Consider the following 20959-nt stretch of genomic DNA (forward strand, 5'->3'; position numbering starts at 1 on the left):
ATTATACATGATATTAAAACATTAGTTTCCATATTTCAGGCCCAAATATATCAGCATTCAATTTATTTAGTTTCTCAATGGATATTTTTGGCATGTGGAAGAAAATTTAAAGAGTGGGCAGGATAATTGGAGCCACTCATTAAGTCCTCTTCCCATCCTTTTTATCCTTCAAATATATTGATACAGCATGAAAACAAGGTTAGTCTAGAGTACACAGGATCCAGCAAAGTGAGGCTGCTTGAGTATTGTGGGTAGGGTATGTCAGTGTCTCACATGAGATGGACAGAAAGTTGAACACTTCATGGAAAATGTTATATGGTGTACTTGAGTGTGATATAATAATGTTACAGAATTACATGCTTATGATTTTGTAATAAAAGATTTTGTACTAAAAAAGAGGTGTTATTTGTGCTGGACCCTGTGCATGCTTATGCACTCTGTTCCTTTATGACTCATCACAGTCTTTAGGGAATTTGACCAAGAGGAGAAACAATATGAATGAAAAGACCTTGGCAATTCCAAATTTAGTTGGAGTCTTATAATCAAGAAAATGGCGATGTTAACTTTTTCTAGGAAGTATTATGACATTTGCAAATGCTTTTGAAAAGTTCCCCAAGATTGCTAAATCTTTGCTAGTTAGTGAACATGTGTTTTTTCTGATAGTGCCTTTTATCTTGCTGTTTGAGTGAGAATCAGGGAAAAGGACCCAGGCATAGAACAAGGCCAAGTTGTTTGCCAGATAGCAAGATCAGGAATCATTTTTAGGGAGCCAGGTCAATTGCTCTTGGAGCCATAGAGCTTCCATTAGTATGACTGAGAAGATCGTCTGTGTCTGCCCTGTTTTCATGGTTCCTTTGTTTATAGCAAACATAGGGAGATGGGGAAACCCATCACAAATAAGTATGTAGTAATCGGTTCAGACTCTTATTTTGTAGCAGAGAGATTTACCATAAGGTACCATATTTTTTCAGACCATGAGACGCACCTAGGTTTTAAAGGAGGAAAATAGGAAAAGAATATTTTGAACAAAAAATGTGGTAAAATATTTAATAACATAAATAACATAATATTTTACCAATGTATGTAAACGGAACTCAACAGCAGCATTAACAACCATTATTCCTCCCAAATTTCGGGTGGGGAGTGTGTCTTATAGATTGAGGCATAAAAATATGGGTTGCTTGATGTCTTGGTCTCCTAAAATCAGTTTGACTGTTACCCTTCTCTGTCTGATATGTGCGTGACTGTAAGGCTAAGAACCTTGGGTTACCTGTGTGAAAGCAGGTGTATACACACACTGCAATTTATTGAGTGGGTAGCCAAATTGGTATCTTCTAAAAGTTGTAAAATTTAGACTTTATGCAAAATTTTCAAAAAGAATTATCTTAATCTTTCTAGCAAAGGATCTTTTTTGTCATGTCAAGAAAGTCAAAGGTCTGATGCAGAAAAGTTTGAACTAGTATGAATTTAATAGATATATCCCCCAGAATAATGCATTTCCAAATAAGGCAAAGAAGCTTATGCAGTGTATATTCCTGTTCCTGATTGCTACTTTTTAGGGCTTTACATTATAGTTGCATTCACTTCCTTTATTTCTGTTGCATCTGTCCCCCAAAAGTCTTTATTTATATGAGTGCTGAGTCCAATCTGAAGGTAACTTTATATCCTGGCCTCCCACCACAGAGATGGGCTGAGGGAAGGTGAGAGCCTTAATTCACAAGTGAACAAACTCTAGCCAAATAGAAAAATCCTTCACAGTTAGCCAAAGGAACCCTGCCTCATCATCTACATTATTTGCAATGTCTCTTGTCCAGTGTTGTGTTTCTTTCATTTTTAATTTTTTCCTCTTCCATTTCAGTAACTTTTAGAAACTAAGAAAAAAGTTGTGCTTTGTATACTGATCACAATAGCAAAACAAGCTAAATTGGTTGAGGTGTTTCCTGGTGAATAAATGCTTTGCTTATTTTAGGGCACATAGTGAAAAAATTTTTAAATGTGAAAACTGGATTCCTTGCACAACCAAAAAAGGGCAACAGCCAATTTAAAAAAAAAAAACAAAAAAAACAACCGTAACTGCCGAGAAATCAAACTGTATGTAAGCCTGACAACCAAGGAGTTAAAGAAGAAACATTCATCCAGACTGGTAGGAGGGGCAAAGTTGGGCAGCCAGGGTGAAGAGATCATGAGGCAAGGTAGTGGCTGGCGGACAGGCCGGTGAGGAAGCAGCTGGCAAATTGGGCAGTTTCACATTTGCATGCGGATAAACCAGGAGGAACAACTGGGGAGCAAGACAGACTATGCAACCCAGGGCTTCAGGGCAGAGAAATAAAGGCTCAAAACCTCTGGCTATAAACACCTATGGGGGTTGTGTTGGCAGGAGAAACTCCCCATCTCACAGGAGAGTCTGCTGGAAGGACCCACAGGATGGTAGAATGTATACAAAACCATCCACCTGGGAATCAGCACCAGATGGGCCCAATTCCCTTTTGGGTAGCAGGGGAAGTGACTGAAAGCTGGCAGAGACCTGAGCAAGTGACATTAGTCTGTCTCTGACCATCATCCCCCAACCACACACACGCACACCCACACATACACACAGTGCCACACCCAGCAAAGTGGGTTGTCCTGCCCTTTTTAAGACTCCACCTCTTACAATACAACAGGTGCACCGAGACAAAGAAATATGGCTCAAATGAAAGAACAGATCAAAACTCCAGAAAAATAACTAAGTGACAAGGAAATAGCCAACCTATCAGATGCAGAGTTCAAAACACTGGTAGTCAGGATGTTCACAGAATTGTTTAAGTACTTACACAAAATAAAGGTAAAATTGAAGGCTATACAATATGAAATGAAGAAAAATGTACAGGGAACCAATGGTGAAGTGAAGGAAATCAGGACTCAAATCAATCATTTAGAGCAGAAGGAAGAAATAAACATTCAACCAGAACAGAATGAAGAAACAAGAATTCAAAACAGTGAGGAGAGACTTAGGAACCTCTGGGACAACTTTGAATGTTCCAACATCTGAATCATAGGGTTGCCAGAAGGAGAAGAGGGACAGCAAGAAATTGAAAACTTATTTGAAAACATAATGAAGAAAAATTTCCCAATCTGGCAAAAGAAATAGACATGCAAATCAAGGAAGCTTAGATAATCCCAAAGATGTTAGACCCAAGAAAGAACACAGCAAGACATATCATAAGTGTATTATCCAAGATGAAAGATAAGGAGAGAATCTGAAGAGCAGCAATAGAAAAGGAGACAGTTACCTACCAAGCAGTTCCCATAAGACTGTCAGCTGATTTCTCAAGAGAAATCTTACAGGCAAGAAGGGGCTGGAAAGAAGTACTCAAAGTCATGAAAGGCAAGGACCTACATCCGAGATTGCTCTATCCAGCAAAGCTTTCATTTAGAATGGAAGGGCAGATAAAGTGCTTCCCAGATAAGGTCAAGTTAAAGGAGTTCATCATCACCTAACCATTATTATATGAAATGTTAAAGGGATTTATCTAAGAAAAAGAAGATCAAAACTATGAATAGTAAAATAACAACAAACTTACAACTATCAACACCTGAACCTAAAAAACAAACTACAGATAGCTAGAGCAGGAACAGAATCACAGAAATGGAAATCACATGGAAGGTTCTCAGTGGAGAGGGGGTGGGGGTAGAATGGGGGAAAAGGTACAGGGAATAAGGAGCATAAATGATAGGTACAGAATAGACAGGTGGAGTTTAAGAATAGTATAGGAAATGGAGAAGCCAAAGAAATATGTGTATGGCCCATGGACATGAACTAAGAGGGAGAAATGCTGGAAGGAGGAGGAGTGCAGAATGGAGGGGAATAAAAGGGTGTAAAATGGGACAAATGTAGCATAATCAATAAAATATACTTAAAAAATAAAAAAATAAAAAAATAAAATGTGAAAACTCCGGCAGGTTTTCTGTTCAACTCTTTTACTCTGATTACTGATAAAGTTAGCAAATATTTGATTACAAATTAAGAAGACAAATATATTAAGTAACTTATCTTTTCTGACATCTTTTTACCTTACGGAGCCAATAGCTTGGATTCATAGTTTCTGGTTCACTGATTTCTTTGGGGTGGGGTCATGTAGGAAAATCTACTGTGGGCTAGATGCAGGCTTGACTTTGTCGTTCTTATTTGTTCCACCCCCAACCCTTGAGCCCTGAGGATTGAAGTATTGTTTTTTCTTAACAGGTGCCTATGGGCCTGAGCACTGGGTGACATCTAGTGTCAGCTGTGGGGGCCATCACCAGTCTCCTATAGACATTTTAGACCAGCATGCTCGTGTTGGTGAAGAGTACCAGGAGCTTCAACTTGATGGATTTGACAATGAGTCTTCTAACAAAACCTGGATGAAAAACACAGGGAAAACAGGTAGGCTGTGTCTTCTTCATTTGTCCAAAAACAACATGAAGTATTTCTGGATGTCACTGTATTTTCCTTAAAGAGGACTTGCTCCTCAATTACCGCACAGAAGTATGGAGAATGTGTCACTGGGTGAGAGCTTTGGGATCAACTCTTAGTTTGAGAAACAATCTCTTGCTTTACTAGCTCGTGATTTGTGGCAAATTCCTTAACCACTCTGTGTCTCAGATTTTAAGAATATGATAAATGTGGATAATAAAATTGTTTCAAGCTTATAGGTTTATAAAGAATGAAATGAGTCAATATATGTAAAATATATAGAATGAACTTTCTAAAATCTGTTGTGTTCAATATTTAATATGGTGGCCACTCGCCATATATAGACATATACATTTAAATTTTAATTAATTAAAATTAAGTAAGATTTAAATTCATTCCCTCAGTTTTACTAGGCACATAATGCCTTCCTTCACCCACCTTTGTGAAGCTATTTGCAATGTTTGAAAGCAGAGAAGATACACATTCAGATCTTTATGGGCGGAATCAATTCACTTATTTTTTTCCAGATTTTTGAAATAAAATCGGCATATAACATTATGCCTTTTGTTTTGTTGATTGTTTCTTTGGCTGTGCAAAACTTTTTATTCTGATGTGCCAAACTTGTTATTTTTGCTTTTGTTGCTTGTGCTTTTGGGTTCATCTTCAAATTACCATTAGCAAGACCAATATCTTTTCTGTTTTTTCTCTTTCTAAATTTTGCAGTTTCAAGCCTTAGATTTAATGCCTTAATCTATTTTTTTTAATTTTTCAATTACAATTTACATTCAATATTGTTTTATGTTTGCTTCGGGTGTATAACATAGGAGTTACACATTTATATAATTTACAAATACTTTGTCCCAGTGAGTCTAGCACCCACCTGGTACCATACCTACTTATCACAATATTATTGACTATAATGCCTATGCTAAACTTTACTTCTCATGACTGTTTGTAACTATCAGCTTGTACTTCTTAATCCCTTCTTCTTTTTTTACCCAGCCTCTCAACACTTAGACTTTACCCTAAGGCATTAATCCATTACAAATTAAGTTTTTGAGTGGTATAGGTAGGGGTCCAGTTTTATTCTTTGTATGTGAATATCCTGTTTTCCCACCATCATTTCTGAAGAAACTGTTTTTCCACATTAACTAGTTTTGTCTCCCTTGTCAATATTAGTTGACTGTATATGCATGGGTTTATTTCTGGGCTCTAGAATCTGTTCCATTCGTCTGTGTGTCTGTTCCTATGTGAGTACCATACTCTTTGTTTTCTGTGGCTTTGTAGTATAGTTTGAAATCATGAAATGTAACACCTCCAGCTCTGCTCTTTTTTGTCAGGATTATTTTGGCTATTTGGGATCATTTGTGGTTATAGGAATTTTAGTGTTATTTATACTACTTCTGTGAAAAATTCCATTATGATTTTGACAAGGATTGCATTGAATCTGTATATTCCTTTGAATAAATAGTATTGCACTCCCACATTTCAACTGCCCAGTACTGACATGGCTAACAGCTACCAGATCAAACAGTGCTGTGCAAATTTAAATAAAATTCTTATCTTCCCTGTGATTTTGCTTTGTTAATATTTCTTATCATATTAGTTACCAGTTGAAGTAGCTGTGAATGTTTTGCTGTGCCCCACTGTCTGGTCTGAAAATGAACATTGGGGTGTTAACGATACACCTCTGCTTAGTTGCTACCTGGGCTTCTGTGGGTGCTTAAGGTAGTTTTCATGTCTTATTTTTGAACTCAGGTCCTAACTCATTAAAACGAGCATTCCTCACCCCCTCCCCCTGCCCCTTTCTCTCAGTGATCCCTTTGATCTTTGTAAACCCTTTAGAAGCCCTGGCTGCCTGAAGAATTCTTCTGGGCTAAAATGACTTCACCATCAACCCTCTGGTCCTGTTCATGTTGTGGGTCACAGAGTTGCCTTTTGTTTTAACCTAACTGGCTGCACGAGCAACTTTGGGGATCCATTTTCTTTCTCCAAAGCAGCATTTGTCTGAAATTATTCATGGTTGATTGCTTCGGGCTGGCCTGATTTGTTCATAGAATTGCTTCCCACTCATTCAGCACAGTGATTCTTGGCTTTTTCATGATGTCCCTGTAAACAGTGCTCATCCTGCTTTTATAGCAGGGTACCCAGTCCTGTTCTTGATTCACCTATTTGAGTAGCTATTAGACACAAATATATGTAATTTTATGTTATCTGTGCACAAGTATTCACCACTCCCCCCTCCACTCTCCCAGTGGAGATGCATGCTTATTGGTACAATTTGAATTTTTCTACCAGTGGTCTGCTTTGTATTTCAAATAGGAGTGTCATTGGGAGGACTCTAAGGGGAGTATTATTCCTCAGACTTCCTGAATGTGGGTAGATGGCAGCTTTGCCACACTAGGTGTAATCAGATCCTGGATCTGAGTGCCACCTCAGTGCCACATCCCGGAAGCCTGCCAAAAGCAATTCACTGGGCTCTCTGATATGGTTTTCTACTTGACTTGAAACACTTGACAACCTTCTGCAGAGATAACACATTTCAGTGACAGCTTTCAGCTTGGTATCTCCAATGACAGGTTTTAGAGGAGTATAGGGTTCACTCCATGCAAGTTGATTTATGACCTTGGTCTTCCAGAGCTGATTATCAACCTGTCACTCTGCTGACTTCTTACAGTGATCCACAACTTGTTGCATATCTGTGAGTGTCTGTGCTTGATTTTAGACACAGCTATTAAAATATGAACAGTCTCCAAGTTCAGAAGAAGCTCAGCTCTGAAAAGAAGAAAGAAATTATTGTTCCTAAATTGTGATCACTACTATGACATTTGTGACATCATACTAGATAGGCAAATATTTCATAAATAATTTAAGATCATTCTATAGGAGTGTTTTTTTTTTAAGTGGCAAACTTTATAGGCAATTTTAACCAAGGATGTGGAATTTCTTTTCTAGAAAGATTTAAGTATATGGTATTGCAGAAATCAGCCTGTGTTGTTCTTGGTTTTTATTTGATAAGCACAAACCTAGAAACTTCTCTCATTTTGTCATCTTTAAAGTGCCAAGTGAGTTCATAAACTTTCAAGTATTTCAGAGAAATGAAGATTCAGTTGCTTTTCCTAATATGCACTGATCATGTAAAGTCAATTGAGTAATGGTACACATACAGTGCAAGGTGCTGTGTGGGCAAGTTGACGGTGTGGGTTGAGAATATCCAGAGTGAATTGCATTGATAGGCAACTTGGATAATATCAGCTTAAAAAATCACACCCTTTATTGTACTATAGTTTTGTATGATGTTACGATTTGGAAAAACTAGATGAAGTGGACACAGGACCTCTGTATTAGTTTTTTCAACTGCATGTGAATTTACAATTATCAGAAAAATTAGAAGTTTAATTACTAAAATGAATTTTATAAGCCATATGGTGTATCTTTGTTACAGTCATTCATTTTATATCTAATTTGCCTCCCTAGATGAAGAAATGTTAATCACTAATTTTTAAGTAACACATTTTTCTTCTCCAAAATTCTTTTCTTGAACCTTGTATTTTTAGAAAATAAATTCAGGAAGGAGTATTTGTTTTTTCTTTCTGGTAAAAATTTACAAGCCACTTATCTGTAAAATAGACCATCTTTTGGATATTGAAATATGAATATAGAAAGTTAATATTTAAAGCAGCTTAGTACATATAGACAGTAACTTTCGCATAAAACAGCTTTAGTGTTCATATCTGTCTTCACCCCTGAGAGTGCTATATATCCAATCTAGCATAATCAATACAGCAAGTTGGTTGTACGTAGCCCACTTCTCAAAAGTCATCTAAAATATCTTTACAAGATAGATAGCATCTCTGTATTTCTTCCTGAGGAGCCATAACTGTCTATTGTACCAGTTCTGATTCAATTTCATCTAAAGTTATATCCCTTTCATTTCTGTGGAATGAAAAGATAATGCATTCATCAAGAACATTTCAAGATAATCTTGCTGTTTCTAGCATTAGCTTGTAGCTAAATGATCAGATTTTAAGATTTAGATGGTGCTCTGAGGTATGCTAATAAGTCTCCTATGAATTTTAACCATTTGAAGGCTTTTGTGACTTTGTTTTTTTTGGTTTTCTATTTTTTTAACCTTTCATCCCTCACCAAGAACAAATAGTAAATCCATTTGTCATCATGTATGTTACTTCCATTTTCCCACTTTATATTTGTTCACTAAATATTTTTTCTTTGCCTGCATTCTCATTTATTAGACAAATACCGCTATACCACAGTGTGTGGTTTAGATGGATTCAAGAAATATTTGCTTAAATTAATAGAAGCACATCAGTGGTATAGAAACTACCATATTTTTCAGACTATAAGACACACACCCAAATTTGAGAGGAAAATGCGATGCGTCTTATAGTCCGAGTGTAGCTTACCTGGCTCGCTGTTGTGGGGGTGGGGGTGCAGCCTATGTTATGTTATTAAATATTTTAGCACATTTTTTTGTTTCAAAATTTTTTTCCTATTTTCCTCCTCTAAAACCTAGGTGTGTCTTATGGACCGGTGCGTCTTATAGTCCTAAAAATATGGTAGGTGTGGATCAGTAGGTCAGGAAGCACATCCCAGAATATTGTGAGTCCATAAAATTTAGACAGGGTTTAAGAGGCTGTTACATTACTTTATTTCCCTGGCCCTTAGAATTTTATAGTACAGCGGCACCCTAAGAATCCACCACCTAAGAGAAGAACAAGATCATTGTCGGCTGGTGTAAAGAGAATTACAAAGTCTTCACAACCTGAGTTTCTACATACCTCTTTCCTAGATGAGCATGTGACCCCTGCTCCTGGAAAAGGAGCTTTGGGCCCTGTGACTCTGCCTGCCCACAGGGCAAGGCATCCCCCAAGGGCCAATCAAATGTCCGACCCTAAGAGACACTGTGTCCTGTGGGTCCTTGCCTTTCATAGCTCAAGTTTGCAGTGGCCTCTGTGCTGTGCTGAAGAGTCAGTGTTATGTTTGAAGGTTGATGTGAAACTGATGCAAGTCTGGGATTCAGCTTCTGAAGGCTGTTACTTGTACCTTACAGGGCTTTCAATAGCAATCTCCATGATGCTTGATTTCCTCCCCAGTTGATAGATTTGAATGCTTAGCTCTCACTCAGGATGTGATTGCTTGGTACTAGCATGCTTGCCCAAGGGTAACGAACATGGAAAAGCCTTTAGCAATCTTGAGTCTGGTAAGGAAGAGTCTAGGGCAGTGATTTTCGACCGATGTGCCACAAGAATTTTTAAAACATGCAATACCTGACTATTTAGAGCCACTGACCTCTCTTCCCTTAGATTGTGAAATTTAAAAAAAAATGACAACAGCTAACACAGCAATAGTGGTCTGGTATGAATGAATCCAGATTTTATTTTTTGTCAGATTTGCAAAAAATAGGATATAACTTTTGGTGTGCATCAGAATTTTAGTAGTTAGTTTATATATGCCATAAGGTGAAAAGTGTTGGAACTCGCTGGTCTAGGAAGTCTTTGGGTGGGCATGTTTGTCTTATATTTCCATTTGGGCTTTCTCTTTTTTCTTCGGTTCTGTTGATTGATTAGATGTGTGTTGCTCTTTGTATCTCACCGAGTTTTCACTTTTTTGCTGTTTTCATTCTCTCGCCCTTCCTCTTTGGTCTCCTTCTTGTGTTTCCCCGTGCTGTGGCATGTCTCTGCCCACCTCCCGTTCCTCTGTTTCACCCTCTGCTTCTAGATTTGGCCCCTTTCTGTCTTTTCTTCCTGTCTTCCTTCGTTATAGCTGGGTGCAGATGAGAACCAAAGTTGTAAAAGTGTTTTCATTTACTGTATTTATGGACTACAGATTATGATGTTGAGAGCGAAAACCTGAGTATACTCTCATTTCATTATAGAACCTGTCTATCCCTGATATATAGATGGTAAGGGTCTGGACTAGTGAAGTAAACAATGAGCCCCCAAGCATATGTTCTTGATATCAAACCATTAAATTATTTTTATTCTGTTATCCTCCCCTCCCACCTCAATTCTGAGTCATTCTTGACAGGTATAAATGTGGGCAGTGAAATGGGACTAGTTGGGGGTCTGTATTCCTGGATCATGGTTTCTTTTTAGCTCTGAGTTTTGTTTGTATCACTAACAAGATGGTCATTTTGTTCACAAAGAGGCTGCCAAGATTTCCTATGAAAAGTACACTATGAATTAAGTAGACAGGTGCTTGGAAACATCTGGGTATTCAGCACCACTTACATTGGGCATGCCCAACCTTGATTTTACAATACCTGCAGGCATCTCTAGCTAGCGCAAGGCTGCCCAAGAGAAAAATTTAAACATCCGTCTTCTTTTGGGGCATGCTTTGGCTCTTCACTTTTTAAGTTCCCATACTTTAAACACCCAGATTCTTAGGTTCCTTCATCCTATTACTGTTTAGGCTTGCCTGAACCTTGGAATTCAAGATAAATTATTTTACTGGGCCTCTTTTTGGCAAGACACACTCCATGCCCAGTTTCATGTTCACTAAGCTCATTTCTCTTGTTTTACCCTCACAGCCCCCCTGTGTTCACATGATAGAAACTAGTTTCTAGGTAGATAGAAGTATAATTTGCCACTTATATAACAGGAAGGCAACTGCTGTATTACACAGATAGACTGTGTAAATTTTGAATTTTGAGGATCATTTTTAAGGACCGTGTTTCTTTTAGGGGGGCACAGAACCCTCTGCTAGGTTGCCATCTGCCATATCTCACATGATGAAAGGGTCAAGTAATCTACTTTTTTCATCTTGTTCACAATGTAGTAGTGAGTTCACCAAGATTCAAGATAATCTCATGACTTGACATCTCGTGGATGTCTGAGGTTGTTCCAATTCAACATGCCCAATTTCTCCTTTCTGGATGACTGAGAGAACTTCCTCACCAGTGCTGCTTTTCTTCCAGGTCTGCTCCACTTAGTAGCCAGAATGCTCTTCTTATTTTCTAATCTAATCATGCCTGTCTGCCTTTCCCTCTTTTTTTTCCCCTTGCTCTCTCTGTCTGTTTACCATATCAAAGTTATTTTTTTTCTCAACCATTTTTCCTGGGGTTAAAGGCAGACTAACCACTTGCTGTCTCTGCCTCATTCTCTAACACTAGTTTATTCTCTGGGCACTGGTTACCCTGGCTTCATACTTACTTCTCTGACCACAGGGCCTTTGCATGAGTTTCTCTTCCACAACTCTGCTCCCCTCTTGTCAGCACTCCCAGTGTGGCTCCTTCAACATGCACCTCAGGGGTTTCCAGCAGTCCTTCTCTTAGCTGGGGTTGGAAGCTCTGCGGTTATCACTTGTCCCACTTGCAGGTTTGCTTCTGTTGTTGATTTAGTTGATAGGACCTGTCCTTCCCACTGCCCATATATGAGGTCTGCCCAGAAAAAGCCCAGCCATTATTAATATAATGAGAACAGGTTACCAGTGTAACCTGGTAGCCAAGGAGAGTGGACTGGAATGCACATGCATGAATAATGATGACTTCACTGTTGTACTAGTCAGTGGAGGTAGTAGATGCCATCAAGTGAACACGTGTACTGTGTGACTGTACACATCACACATTACGTTCACATTCAAAATGACTGAGCAAGTAGAGCAATGAATCTGCATCAAATGTTGCATTAAGCTTGAACATTCTTTCACGGAAACTATTCAGATGATTCAGAAGGCCACAGCTATGGGCTACTGGTGATTGGCAGCTTCCTCACAGCAATGTGCCCTCTCATGCATCACATCCCATGCAGAGTTTTTTGGCAAAACAACAAATCACCCAGGCGACTCAGGTCTTGTACAGCCTAGATTTTGTACCCTTTGACTTCTGGCTTTTTCAAAAACTCAAATCCCCTTTGAAAGGTAAGAGATTTTAGACTATCGATGAGATTTAGGAAAATACACTAGGGCAGCTGATGGTGACTGGGAGAATTGTGTGAGGTCCCAGGGTGACTTCTTTGAAGGGGACTGAGGTTTCATCATCCTATGTACAATGTTTCTTGTATCTTCTTCAGTAAATGTCTCTTTTTCATATTACATGGCTGGATATCTTCAGGACAGAATTCGTATACTCCATGAGGCCAGGAGCTGTGTCTGATTTACTTACCTTTGATTCCCCAGTAATTACTTGTTAAATATTTGAAAAATAAAGGTCAGTGCCTATAGGAAATTAGTAGGAGGCTGAACTAGAGCTCATGTGTCTTGACTTCCAGGCCAAAGTGTTTCCCTTTTCATCAGGGACCCAGAGTATCCCCCTGATGGACACTTGTATTGCAGGTTGTCTGGTGTCCCACCATTAAAATCCAATAATGGTAGTTTTTTCCCATCTTAAAATGTTAAAAACTGGCTGGGGGCAGTGGAGGTAAGATATTAAGCAGCTCATTTTCTCTCTCATCAACTTTTACTTAACTTTTGGTATATGCTGCTTTTTACTCAGATTCTGTTGTGAACATGTGTTTAGCTCAGCATTACATAGACATGTTGAGTTTAATTTGTGAACAGTTGGTGGATGCCCTGCAAAGAATGCCATGAATGCCCTGTCCTCGGTAATCCCTTCAAGCTCAGGAGAAAACGAATTTGTTCTCCATGGTATGACTGTACCTGCTCCTGCTGCTGTGCACAGCAGTTTCACATGATGGGGGCTCTAGACAAGGGACATCCGTGACAGCTGTGGCTCCTTCTCCTAGGAAGATAACCTTTGAAAGCAATACATAAAATGCAGTCTGCATGCTATAAAGTCTTGTATGAAGTACTCTCTGAGCAGTCTTTCTATGCCAGCTCCTGTGATCTGATAACATATCTGTGAAGTTGTGCTTGTGTTTTTCCAGTTTTATAGAACTAGACCTGAGGCACCAAGGAATGCCGTACTTTTCCCACAACTGGACAATGGTAGTCTAGGCTCAAATTCAGACCCACTGAATCTAGAGAACAGTGTTTGTGCTCTCTCTCTCTCTCTCTCTCTCTCCCGCCCCCCGCTCTCTCCCCCCCCCCCCACACACACACACATACACAAACACACCCACAGCCGTGGTCAGATTTTTACTTTCTATATCAACAGGGTGCAGACTCCAGATACGGACTTTGTTCTCTTGGTTTATGAACTCTAAATGTGAAGCCCTAGCTCTTTGCAATCCCTCTATCATTCTGCTTTGATTCAAGCACAATACTTGTTAGCAGTTTAACAGGTAGAGGGCCTAGTACTAGAAAGTCCACTCCCATATACCTTTCCTTCCGCCCCCTCCTATCCTATTGTTCTTCAGTCAGTAGGTGTTGCTTGTTACCTTCTCATTTGTCACCTTAACAAATTTAACTCTTACTGCTGTTATTTTAAAATTTAAATGTTTTATTTTGATTGACTCATCTTATTTTATTTTAATTTTTTTTGTTATTAGAGAGGGAAAGAGATAGAGAAACATCAGTGTATGGTTGCCTCTCAAGCACCCCCCCACCAGGGATCTGGCCTGCAACCCAGGCATGTGCTCTGACTGGAAAGCGAACCAGCAACCCTTTTGTTCTCAGTTTAGTGCTCAGTCTACTGAACCACACCAGCCAGGGCAACTCACTTTATTTTACATAAACAAATTGGTTTTAAAATAAAACTTTTTTTATCAACATCCTAATGGGAAAATCTGTTCTATATGACATGGTTAGACTTATGTAAAAAATTTAAAAATTCATAATTTATGAAAATACATTGAATTTACCAAAGTTATTAAATTCTAGCATGATACTTCCTCTTGGGTCAATGGGGGAAATGAATTAGTATCGAGCTAGTGAGGAGGGCATGTTAGCACCAAATTAGGATTTTACAATATTTTCCTTGATGTGACCAAAGGATAGGAATTGTCAAGAAAAGGAAAATCATTTTTCCTTGTGTTTTACTGATCTCAAAACACTTAAGATCTCCTCCCAAATATATGGGCCACACCTGCCCAGCTTTGTCCCTACAAAATACATTCTTTATTTTGTGAGAAAGACGGTATTGCTTTAAAATTGAATTCTATCTGAAAGTGGAGCATGTTGCCTATGTGGTCGCTCTTCTCTGCTGCCCTTGAACTTAGTCCATATCTTGAGAACTGAGTTTGACAATAATGCCATTGAGCATGTACATGCTGTTTCTGTCACTGTTTTAATGCTTTCCACGTGCGACTTCCTTCAGATATGATTTCCTTCAGGCATGATTGCCAGGTAGGAACTATTTGAACAGTAGTGGAAGTGAGGCACAGAGGAATGGGGTAACTTGCCCAAGGTCACATCACTGTTATGTGACAGAATTGGATTCCAGCCCAGGTTTGTCCATCTCCTGAGCTCATGATGCTTAGTACATCTGTCTTCTGAAGTGACTACCTTTGGTGCATTTTGTTTAGAAACAGAGTTTTGTTATCAGTGATCATCAGAAAATTGTTCCACGATGGCTGGGAAAGTTCTCTTTCCAATTTTATATGTAAACAAAAATATAAGCCACTTTCAGAAGGGGGGTGTGTGCATGTAGCATGCTGTGTGCTCTAGTGAGAAATGCTGTAAAATGAAAAATGAGATTAATGTTTCAGATTGTACAGTGTCCTAATTATGCTTTTAATTATTCATATAAAACAAGTAAAATGACCCCTGATGGAGACATAAATGATTTAGGTAAAATCAAATATTAATAAGATGCTCTGTGTCCCCCTGTGTATTTTAACAGATGCACTCAAAATACTTTGCCTTCATTCTTTGGATGTAAAATATTATTTATAGAATTTATAACAGGCCGAAAGTAATCAATGGTATTTAAGACATTGCCAAGCTCACCCCTTGTATTTTGGCTTTAACACTAATGGTATCTGATTGTTTTCATGTAATAGTTTATCTCCTAAAATATCATACTGAATTTTGGAGATCACTGAGTGACATTCCTGCCCCCAATTTTACATTTTTTAATGCTTGAAAAAAGTTGAAAAGAGAATAATATTCCATGAAACATGAAAACTATATCCATTTCACTGTGGATAAATAAAGTTTTATTTCAGATAGCTTGACCCATTCACTTATGTAGTATGTTTGGCTACATCTGTGCTACCAAGACTAGGCTGAGTAGTTGCAACAGGGACCATAGAGTCCACAAAACCTTAAGTATTTACTATCTCACCCTTTACAGAAACAGTGCTGTAGAATGTTTAATCACCATAAGAAACACTTGTTTTTACTTCACTTTATTCTTTAATTTTCGGTTCCTCTGATTGAACATTCATTGTATATTTTTTAGAAGTTCGAGAAAAACTGCCTTTGAATGCAATAAAGAGGGATTTCTATGAACAGGATTCCTTCATGTGCTTTCAGTCCTTCTTTTTTGTATCGAGAAGTGCTGGAATTAATTGCATTGTTTTAGAAACAGGTTATTAGTCTAGTCCCTATTTTTCATGAAGACCTAATTTTCATGCAGGACTTTTCCTCTGAAGCTTGTACTGGGATTTCTTTAGGAAGAGGAGGCAGTGAGGATACAAGAGCTTTTCCTTGGCTTTAATGGGCTTGGCTTTTGTTCATAAACCATTTAGTTAGTATATTGGTTGGTGTCATGCATTTATTTAGCAGCCCATAAATTTTTGTTGAATGAGTGAATGAATTCACCTTAGAAATCAAAAAAGGGGGAGATACATGTGACTTATAAAATAAAATGTTTGTGTACATTGGTATATTACATTTCTTTTGGAAAAATAATTTTCTGTTAGTATTAGTCCATGTTATTTCCTCTTGGTTTTTGTTTTCCATGTTTCAAGGAAAAGTATTTAGGGTTGAATTGATTGAGGCACCCTATGGACATGGACGTTCTTATGTGTTCTTTTAAATGAGCAAAGGGGATTTCTTTTATACTTGTAATGAATAGGAGCAGTAAGGTAAATTTAATCTGCAATGATTTGTGTAACTTAATGAGTCGAGTTTCCCCTGTACTTTCCTGAGCATCTTTATCTAATATAGTGAATGCAGTACCTAATTCCAGCTGCCTTCTTGCTGTTGTTGCCTTCATTTTGGAAGAATCTGAAAATGTTATTTTCGGATTAACTCGTCCAAGTTTTTTTTAAAGATTTTATTTATTTATTTTTAGAGAGGGGGGAAGGGAAGGAGAAAGAGAAAGAGAGAAACACCAATGTGTGGTTGCCTCTCATGTGGCCCCCACTGGGGTCCTGGTCTGCAACCCAGGCATGTGCCCTGACTGGGAATCGAACCAATGACCCTTTGGTTCACAGCCTGTGCTCAATCCACTGAGCTACACCAGCCAGGGCAACTTGTCTAAGTTTTGTGATCAAAGAAACATGCCTCTCACGTTTGGCTTATCATATATGTTTCCCATTGCATTCCAGGCCTTGAATTTTGAGGTATCCCCAGGAACCTCACTCTCCTGATAATTTTGATTGTTAAGCAGGTTTAGGAGTACCTAATTCAGAGCCACTTACTCTGTCATTGTCTTATTTTTTTCGTGTTAAATGGATTAGAAATTCTGAGACCATTCCCTGGGAATTTTTATGATTTAGAATCCACTGGCATTTTCTGCTTTAGAATGTGCTAGTTCATTGAGGCTGCTTGTTTTTTGACTTGTTTTTAACAGATATGTGAGGAAATGTGATCATAAACTTGATTTGAAGCAACAGAAGAAATCTTCCAAGTTCAGTTTTGAAATTCACTTTGTTTCTCGTTCCATTTTCCACAGTTGCCATCCTTCTGAAAGACGACTACTTTGTCAGTGGCGCTGGCCTGCCTGGCAGATTCAAAGCTGAGAAGGTTGAGTTTCACTGGGGTCACAGCAACGGCTCTGCAGGCTCTGAACACAGCATCAATGGCAGGCGCTTTCCTGTTGAGGTGAGAGACACTCGGAACTCCAGACGTCATAGGGTAGCTGGGCCCTGGGTCTTTACATTAATGAGATGCTTTGTTTTTCCCCCCAGTCGTTTTTCAAATCACACTTGTCCTGTGCCTACCTTTGTCTCTGGAAATCTTTCATGTAGAGCCTGACAGGTGAACATGCATCTCAAGCTTCTCAACTTTGTTTAAGCACGTAGACATCACGGATATCCTGGATTCGGTAGTGCATGTCTGGTCAATGACTTTTAAGCATTTGTTTCATTCGACTGAGTTTGTCTTCCCTGTTCATTTTTGAAATCCTGCTTTCAAAAGGTGAAATTTCATTTGAAACTGAGGTGATTTCATTTTTACCCTTTGGAATAGAGAAAAGTTAATAACAGTCTCAGTACCTTCTTTCAGGAGGGAAGCTGTTTTAAGGTGTTTTTTTAAAGTTTGTTTGCTTCTGTCTGCTATTAAAAAAGAGGCTGTGGCCATTGGTTGTATGACTCCCTGTTAACTTTGCTGGGATCGATTGTGACATTTTGCCTCCATGTCAGTTTCCTGAAAGATCCTTGCAGCTAGACAGAAAAAAGGTCTGTGTGCAGTAGGTCGTGTCTTTCTTTCTAGTGAAGGAGGGAGGGGGAAAGAGCGACTCTCCAAGCTCCTTTATTCATGTTGGGTGGGGGCAGAATGCCCCTTCCATTGCTAACCTTATTTTTATCTTTAATAATGTTAAGGATGTGAATATTCTTTTGAAGGGACAATTGTATTTGTTGGTTGTTCGATTTCCCATGTGGTGGTAACCCTTAGAAGTTTGTGAAGAACTGAGCGGCTGTGCATTCTAGCCTATGGCTGGACCCAAACATGGAATGACAACTCTTAATGTTTTGTAACTTCTAGAAGTCATGACCTACTTTGATAATCTTATGTATACTTGAGACTCCCCCCCCACCATAGAGAATATAGATGTATTTACACACAAATTTGTACATAATTTATAGGATTTCATCTCTCCCCTTAGCTCCTGAAGCCCATTTGGCATCCTTGAACCATAAGTGAAGATCCCTACAAGACGAGAAAATCAATAACATTTGTTTATAGGTATATGTGTGTGTGTATATATATACATATATATAATTTCTTATGCATACATGATTACTGGAGAAACCAGATATAACTACTCTTTGGAAATGTTTCATATTTTTTCTTATTTACTTGAAAAAGTTTTAATTCTTTTCTATTGTATTTTTTCCACCACCACTTAGTTTCCTTATACCCCCTCCCAAACCCTGCAATCAGCACACAAGAAATTCTTATTACCAAAATTTCTCTGTACTTGGATTCATCTGTCTGTGGGGCTCCTGTTCTACCTGCTCACACTAATTATAAGTCTCATGAATAGGATTTCTGTTTAATGGGCTCTCCCCTACCCCTTTAAATTGAATAAATCATCTCTCTTTGAAGTCTCAGCTTTATTTGTACTTGGAAAACTTGATTCCTAGATGCAAGATTTCATCTTATTTTTAAATTTGGGTTTTCCCTTCTGTTCTTGCTGACCAGTTCCAATGGGCAGTTTGAGCCATAGTCTGTATCCAACTAGCTTTGTTCTAGAGCTTTTTTATCTTAGAATAGAGTTGCCATTTGTTCAGTTACTGTTGTTCTGGACAAAAGACTCGTGCTTAAAAGTTTGAAAACATACTTTGGTGGCTGCCTTGGGAAAGAATTCTAGAGCTGACAATTGGGAAATTCCTCTCCTTCCCTGGTCACATTCATTAGTGCCCAGATGGGCCTATCTCCTCCTCCTGTTTAGTTCTGGAAAAATGTATAGACTAGATACATATTCTTTTGGAAATATTACTTTAAATGAATATTGTGGTATTCTTTTACTCCAAGAGTGCCATGAAATTCAGAAGCTAATGAGAAATGGCAGCTACAATGCCCAGATGTATTGTTTGACCAAGCTGTTTGAATTTATTTCTTTTAAGTAATGTCAGATGGTTAAGGCTGCCTATATTCATTGGACTTCTCATCCAATCCTGTCTAGTTCATAGCTTGTTTTTTTTTAAATGTGATAAATGAGTTAAATTACTTTGTGGATATAGGTAGAGGAATTTGACAATCAGAGATCTAAGGTAATGGGATCAAATTTTACTTTAAAATATGCACAGAAAAATTGCTCACTTTTGCCCAAAACATGTTTGTAATATTTATGTTAAATTTCTTTATTTGAGCTCTTTATTAATATCAGCATTTCCTGAGATTTCTGTACTATTTGAACATCTCAGACTTGATTTACTTATTTATTTTTTCATATAACTACAGTGTTGTTTAAGGAATTAAAGTAAAAGTAAGAAAATTTTAGGTATCAAGTAGTAAATTATCAGCATTGGGGACAGTATTTGTCTTGTATTTTGTGTCAGAGAAGTGTCATCGTTGATGATTGCACTAGAGAATAGAGCATGTTTCCTATCTGGGGACAGTGCTCCGCCTTGGGTGGGGGGTTATTACACACTGTCTGAGGGCAATTTTGGCTGCCGCTATTGTGGGCAGTGGTAAGCTACTCATATCTGTAGTGGGTAGAGGCCAGGGATGCCACTAAAAATGTCATCACAGAATAGCTCCCATGACAAAGAACTGCCCTGTCCCAAATATCACAGTTGTGAGCCTGGGGAATAGAGAAAGTAGTGTTTAGTGGAAGTGAACTTTCCTTTACTTGTGTGGCATCATTTTAAGTACAATTGAATAATGAGGACTCATTGCTTGGGAAGTTGTTTCATCCTCTTGGGGTTTTTACAGAGAAAATGTACCTTGCCTTATGGGTAAGAGCATCACTGGGCCTGGTTCCTTTAGATTCCTCCTGAGATAAAGTCACAATATTGGGTATTTCCACAGCTGCCTCAGTGCTTCTGTTCTGCAGGTGCAATTTTAAGCATATGTCCCACAAGAATCTGGACCTGCTTCCTGAGGGTAAATTGCAACAAACCCAATTTTGTAGGTTTTGCTGCTTCCCAGGAATTCTTGGAGGTCATCTACAACTTTGTACACATCAGAAATTAGACCTGTCCACATTTTTCTGGCTTAAATCCTAGACTTGGACTTGTAGTCCCAACACTCAAAAATATCCAGTCTAATAGAAAGATAAATGTCCTTATAAAAATAAAGGCAAAGCCCTTCAAAAGTCAGCATTCCTTATAGCCCAGTTAAAGCTAGAAAAGAAATTAGGAATTAGATTACAAGCCACAGGTAGGAGACTAGACCCAATTTGAACCCTCCAATGTCCTCACCACTTATTATTCACCTTTATTTTTTGCCTTTCAGCAATTTTTCCTTAGGTGCCTTTTTTCCTGTAGATGCCAGGTTACAAAAAGGTAAACCAGAAGGACAGAGTGTCCTTAAGGTATTTACAATCTAGTCAGGACAAAAGAAATTGAATAAATAGTCATGTAAAAAGTGTAGTATCAGATGTGATACAATCTCTGATAGAGGAACATTTGTCACAATTGAGGAGACCTCTGTGGAGGCAGATGTTTATTAAGATATAAAATACTACTAAATGATATTTATTAAGATGGAAGAGGTGAATTGGAGCCTGCCTGTAGAACATGGATATGCAAAGGCCCTGAAGGAAAGTTATACTTCGTAAATTTAAGGAATAATAAGTTACCAGTGGGTGGTTTTGTAGGAAGGATAATG

At 38.3% G+C, this 20959-nt stretch overlaps 1 protein-coding gene across 3 annotated transcripts in view; it reads left to right on the plus strand.

Annotated features, from left to right (window-relative positions):
* Nucleotides 1-20959, plus strand: part of PTPRG (protein tyrosine phosphatase receptor type G) — a 704882-nt gene that overhangs the window by 407855 nt on the left and 276068 nt on the right. For all 3 annotated transcript variants that reach the window (XM_045832024.1, XM_045832025.1, XM_045832026.1), the window contains exons 3-4: nt 4226-4405; nt 17136-17284. In XM_045832024.1, the coding sequence (XP_045687980.1) occupies nt 4226-4405; nt 17136-17284 (329 nt within the window). The remainder of the gene's footprint in view (nt 1-4225; nt 4406-17135; nt 17285-20959) is intronic.

Source organism: Phyllostomus hastatus, unplaced genomic scaffold (genome assembly GCF_019186645.2).
Source record: "Phyllostomus hastatus isolate PE091 unplaced genomic scaffold, TTU_PhHast_1.1 phas_contig_16, whole genome shotgun sequence".
Lineage (NCBI taxonomy): Eukaryota > Metazoa > Chordata > Mammalia > Chiroptera > Phyllostomidae > Phyllostomus > Phyllostomus hastatus.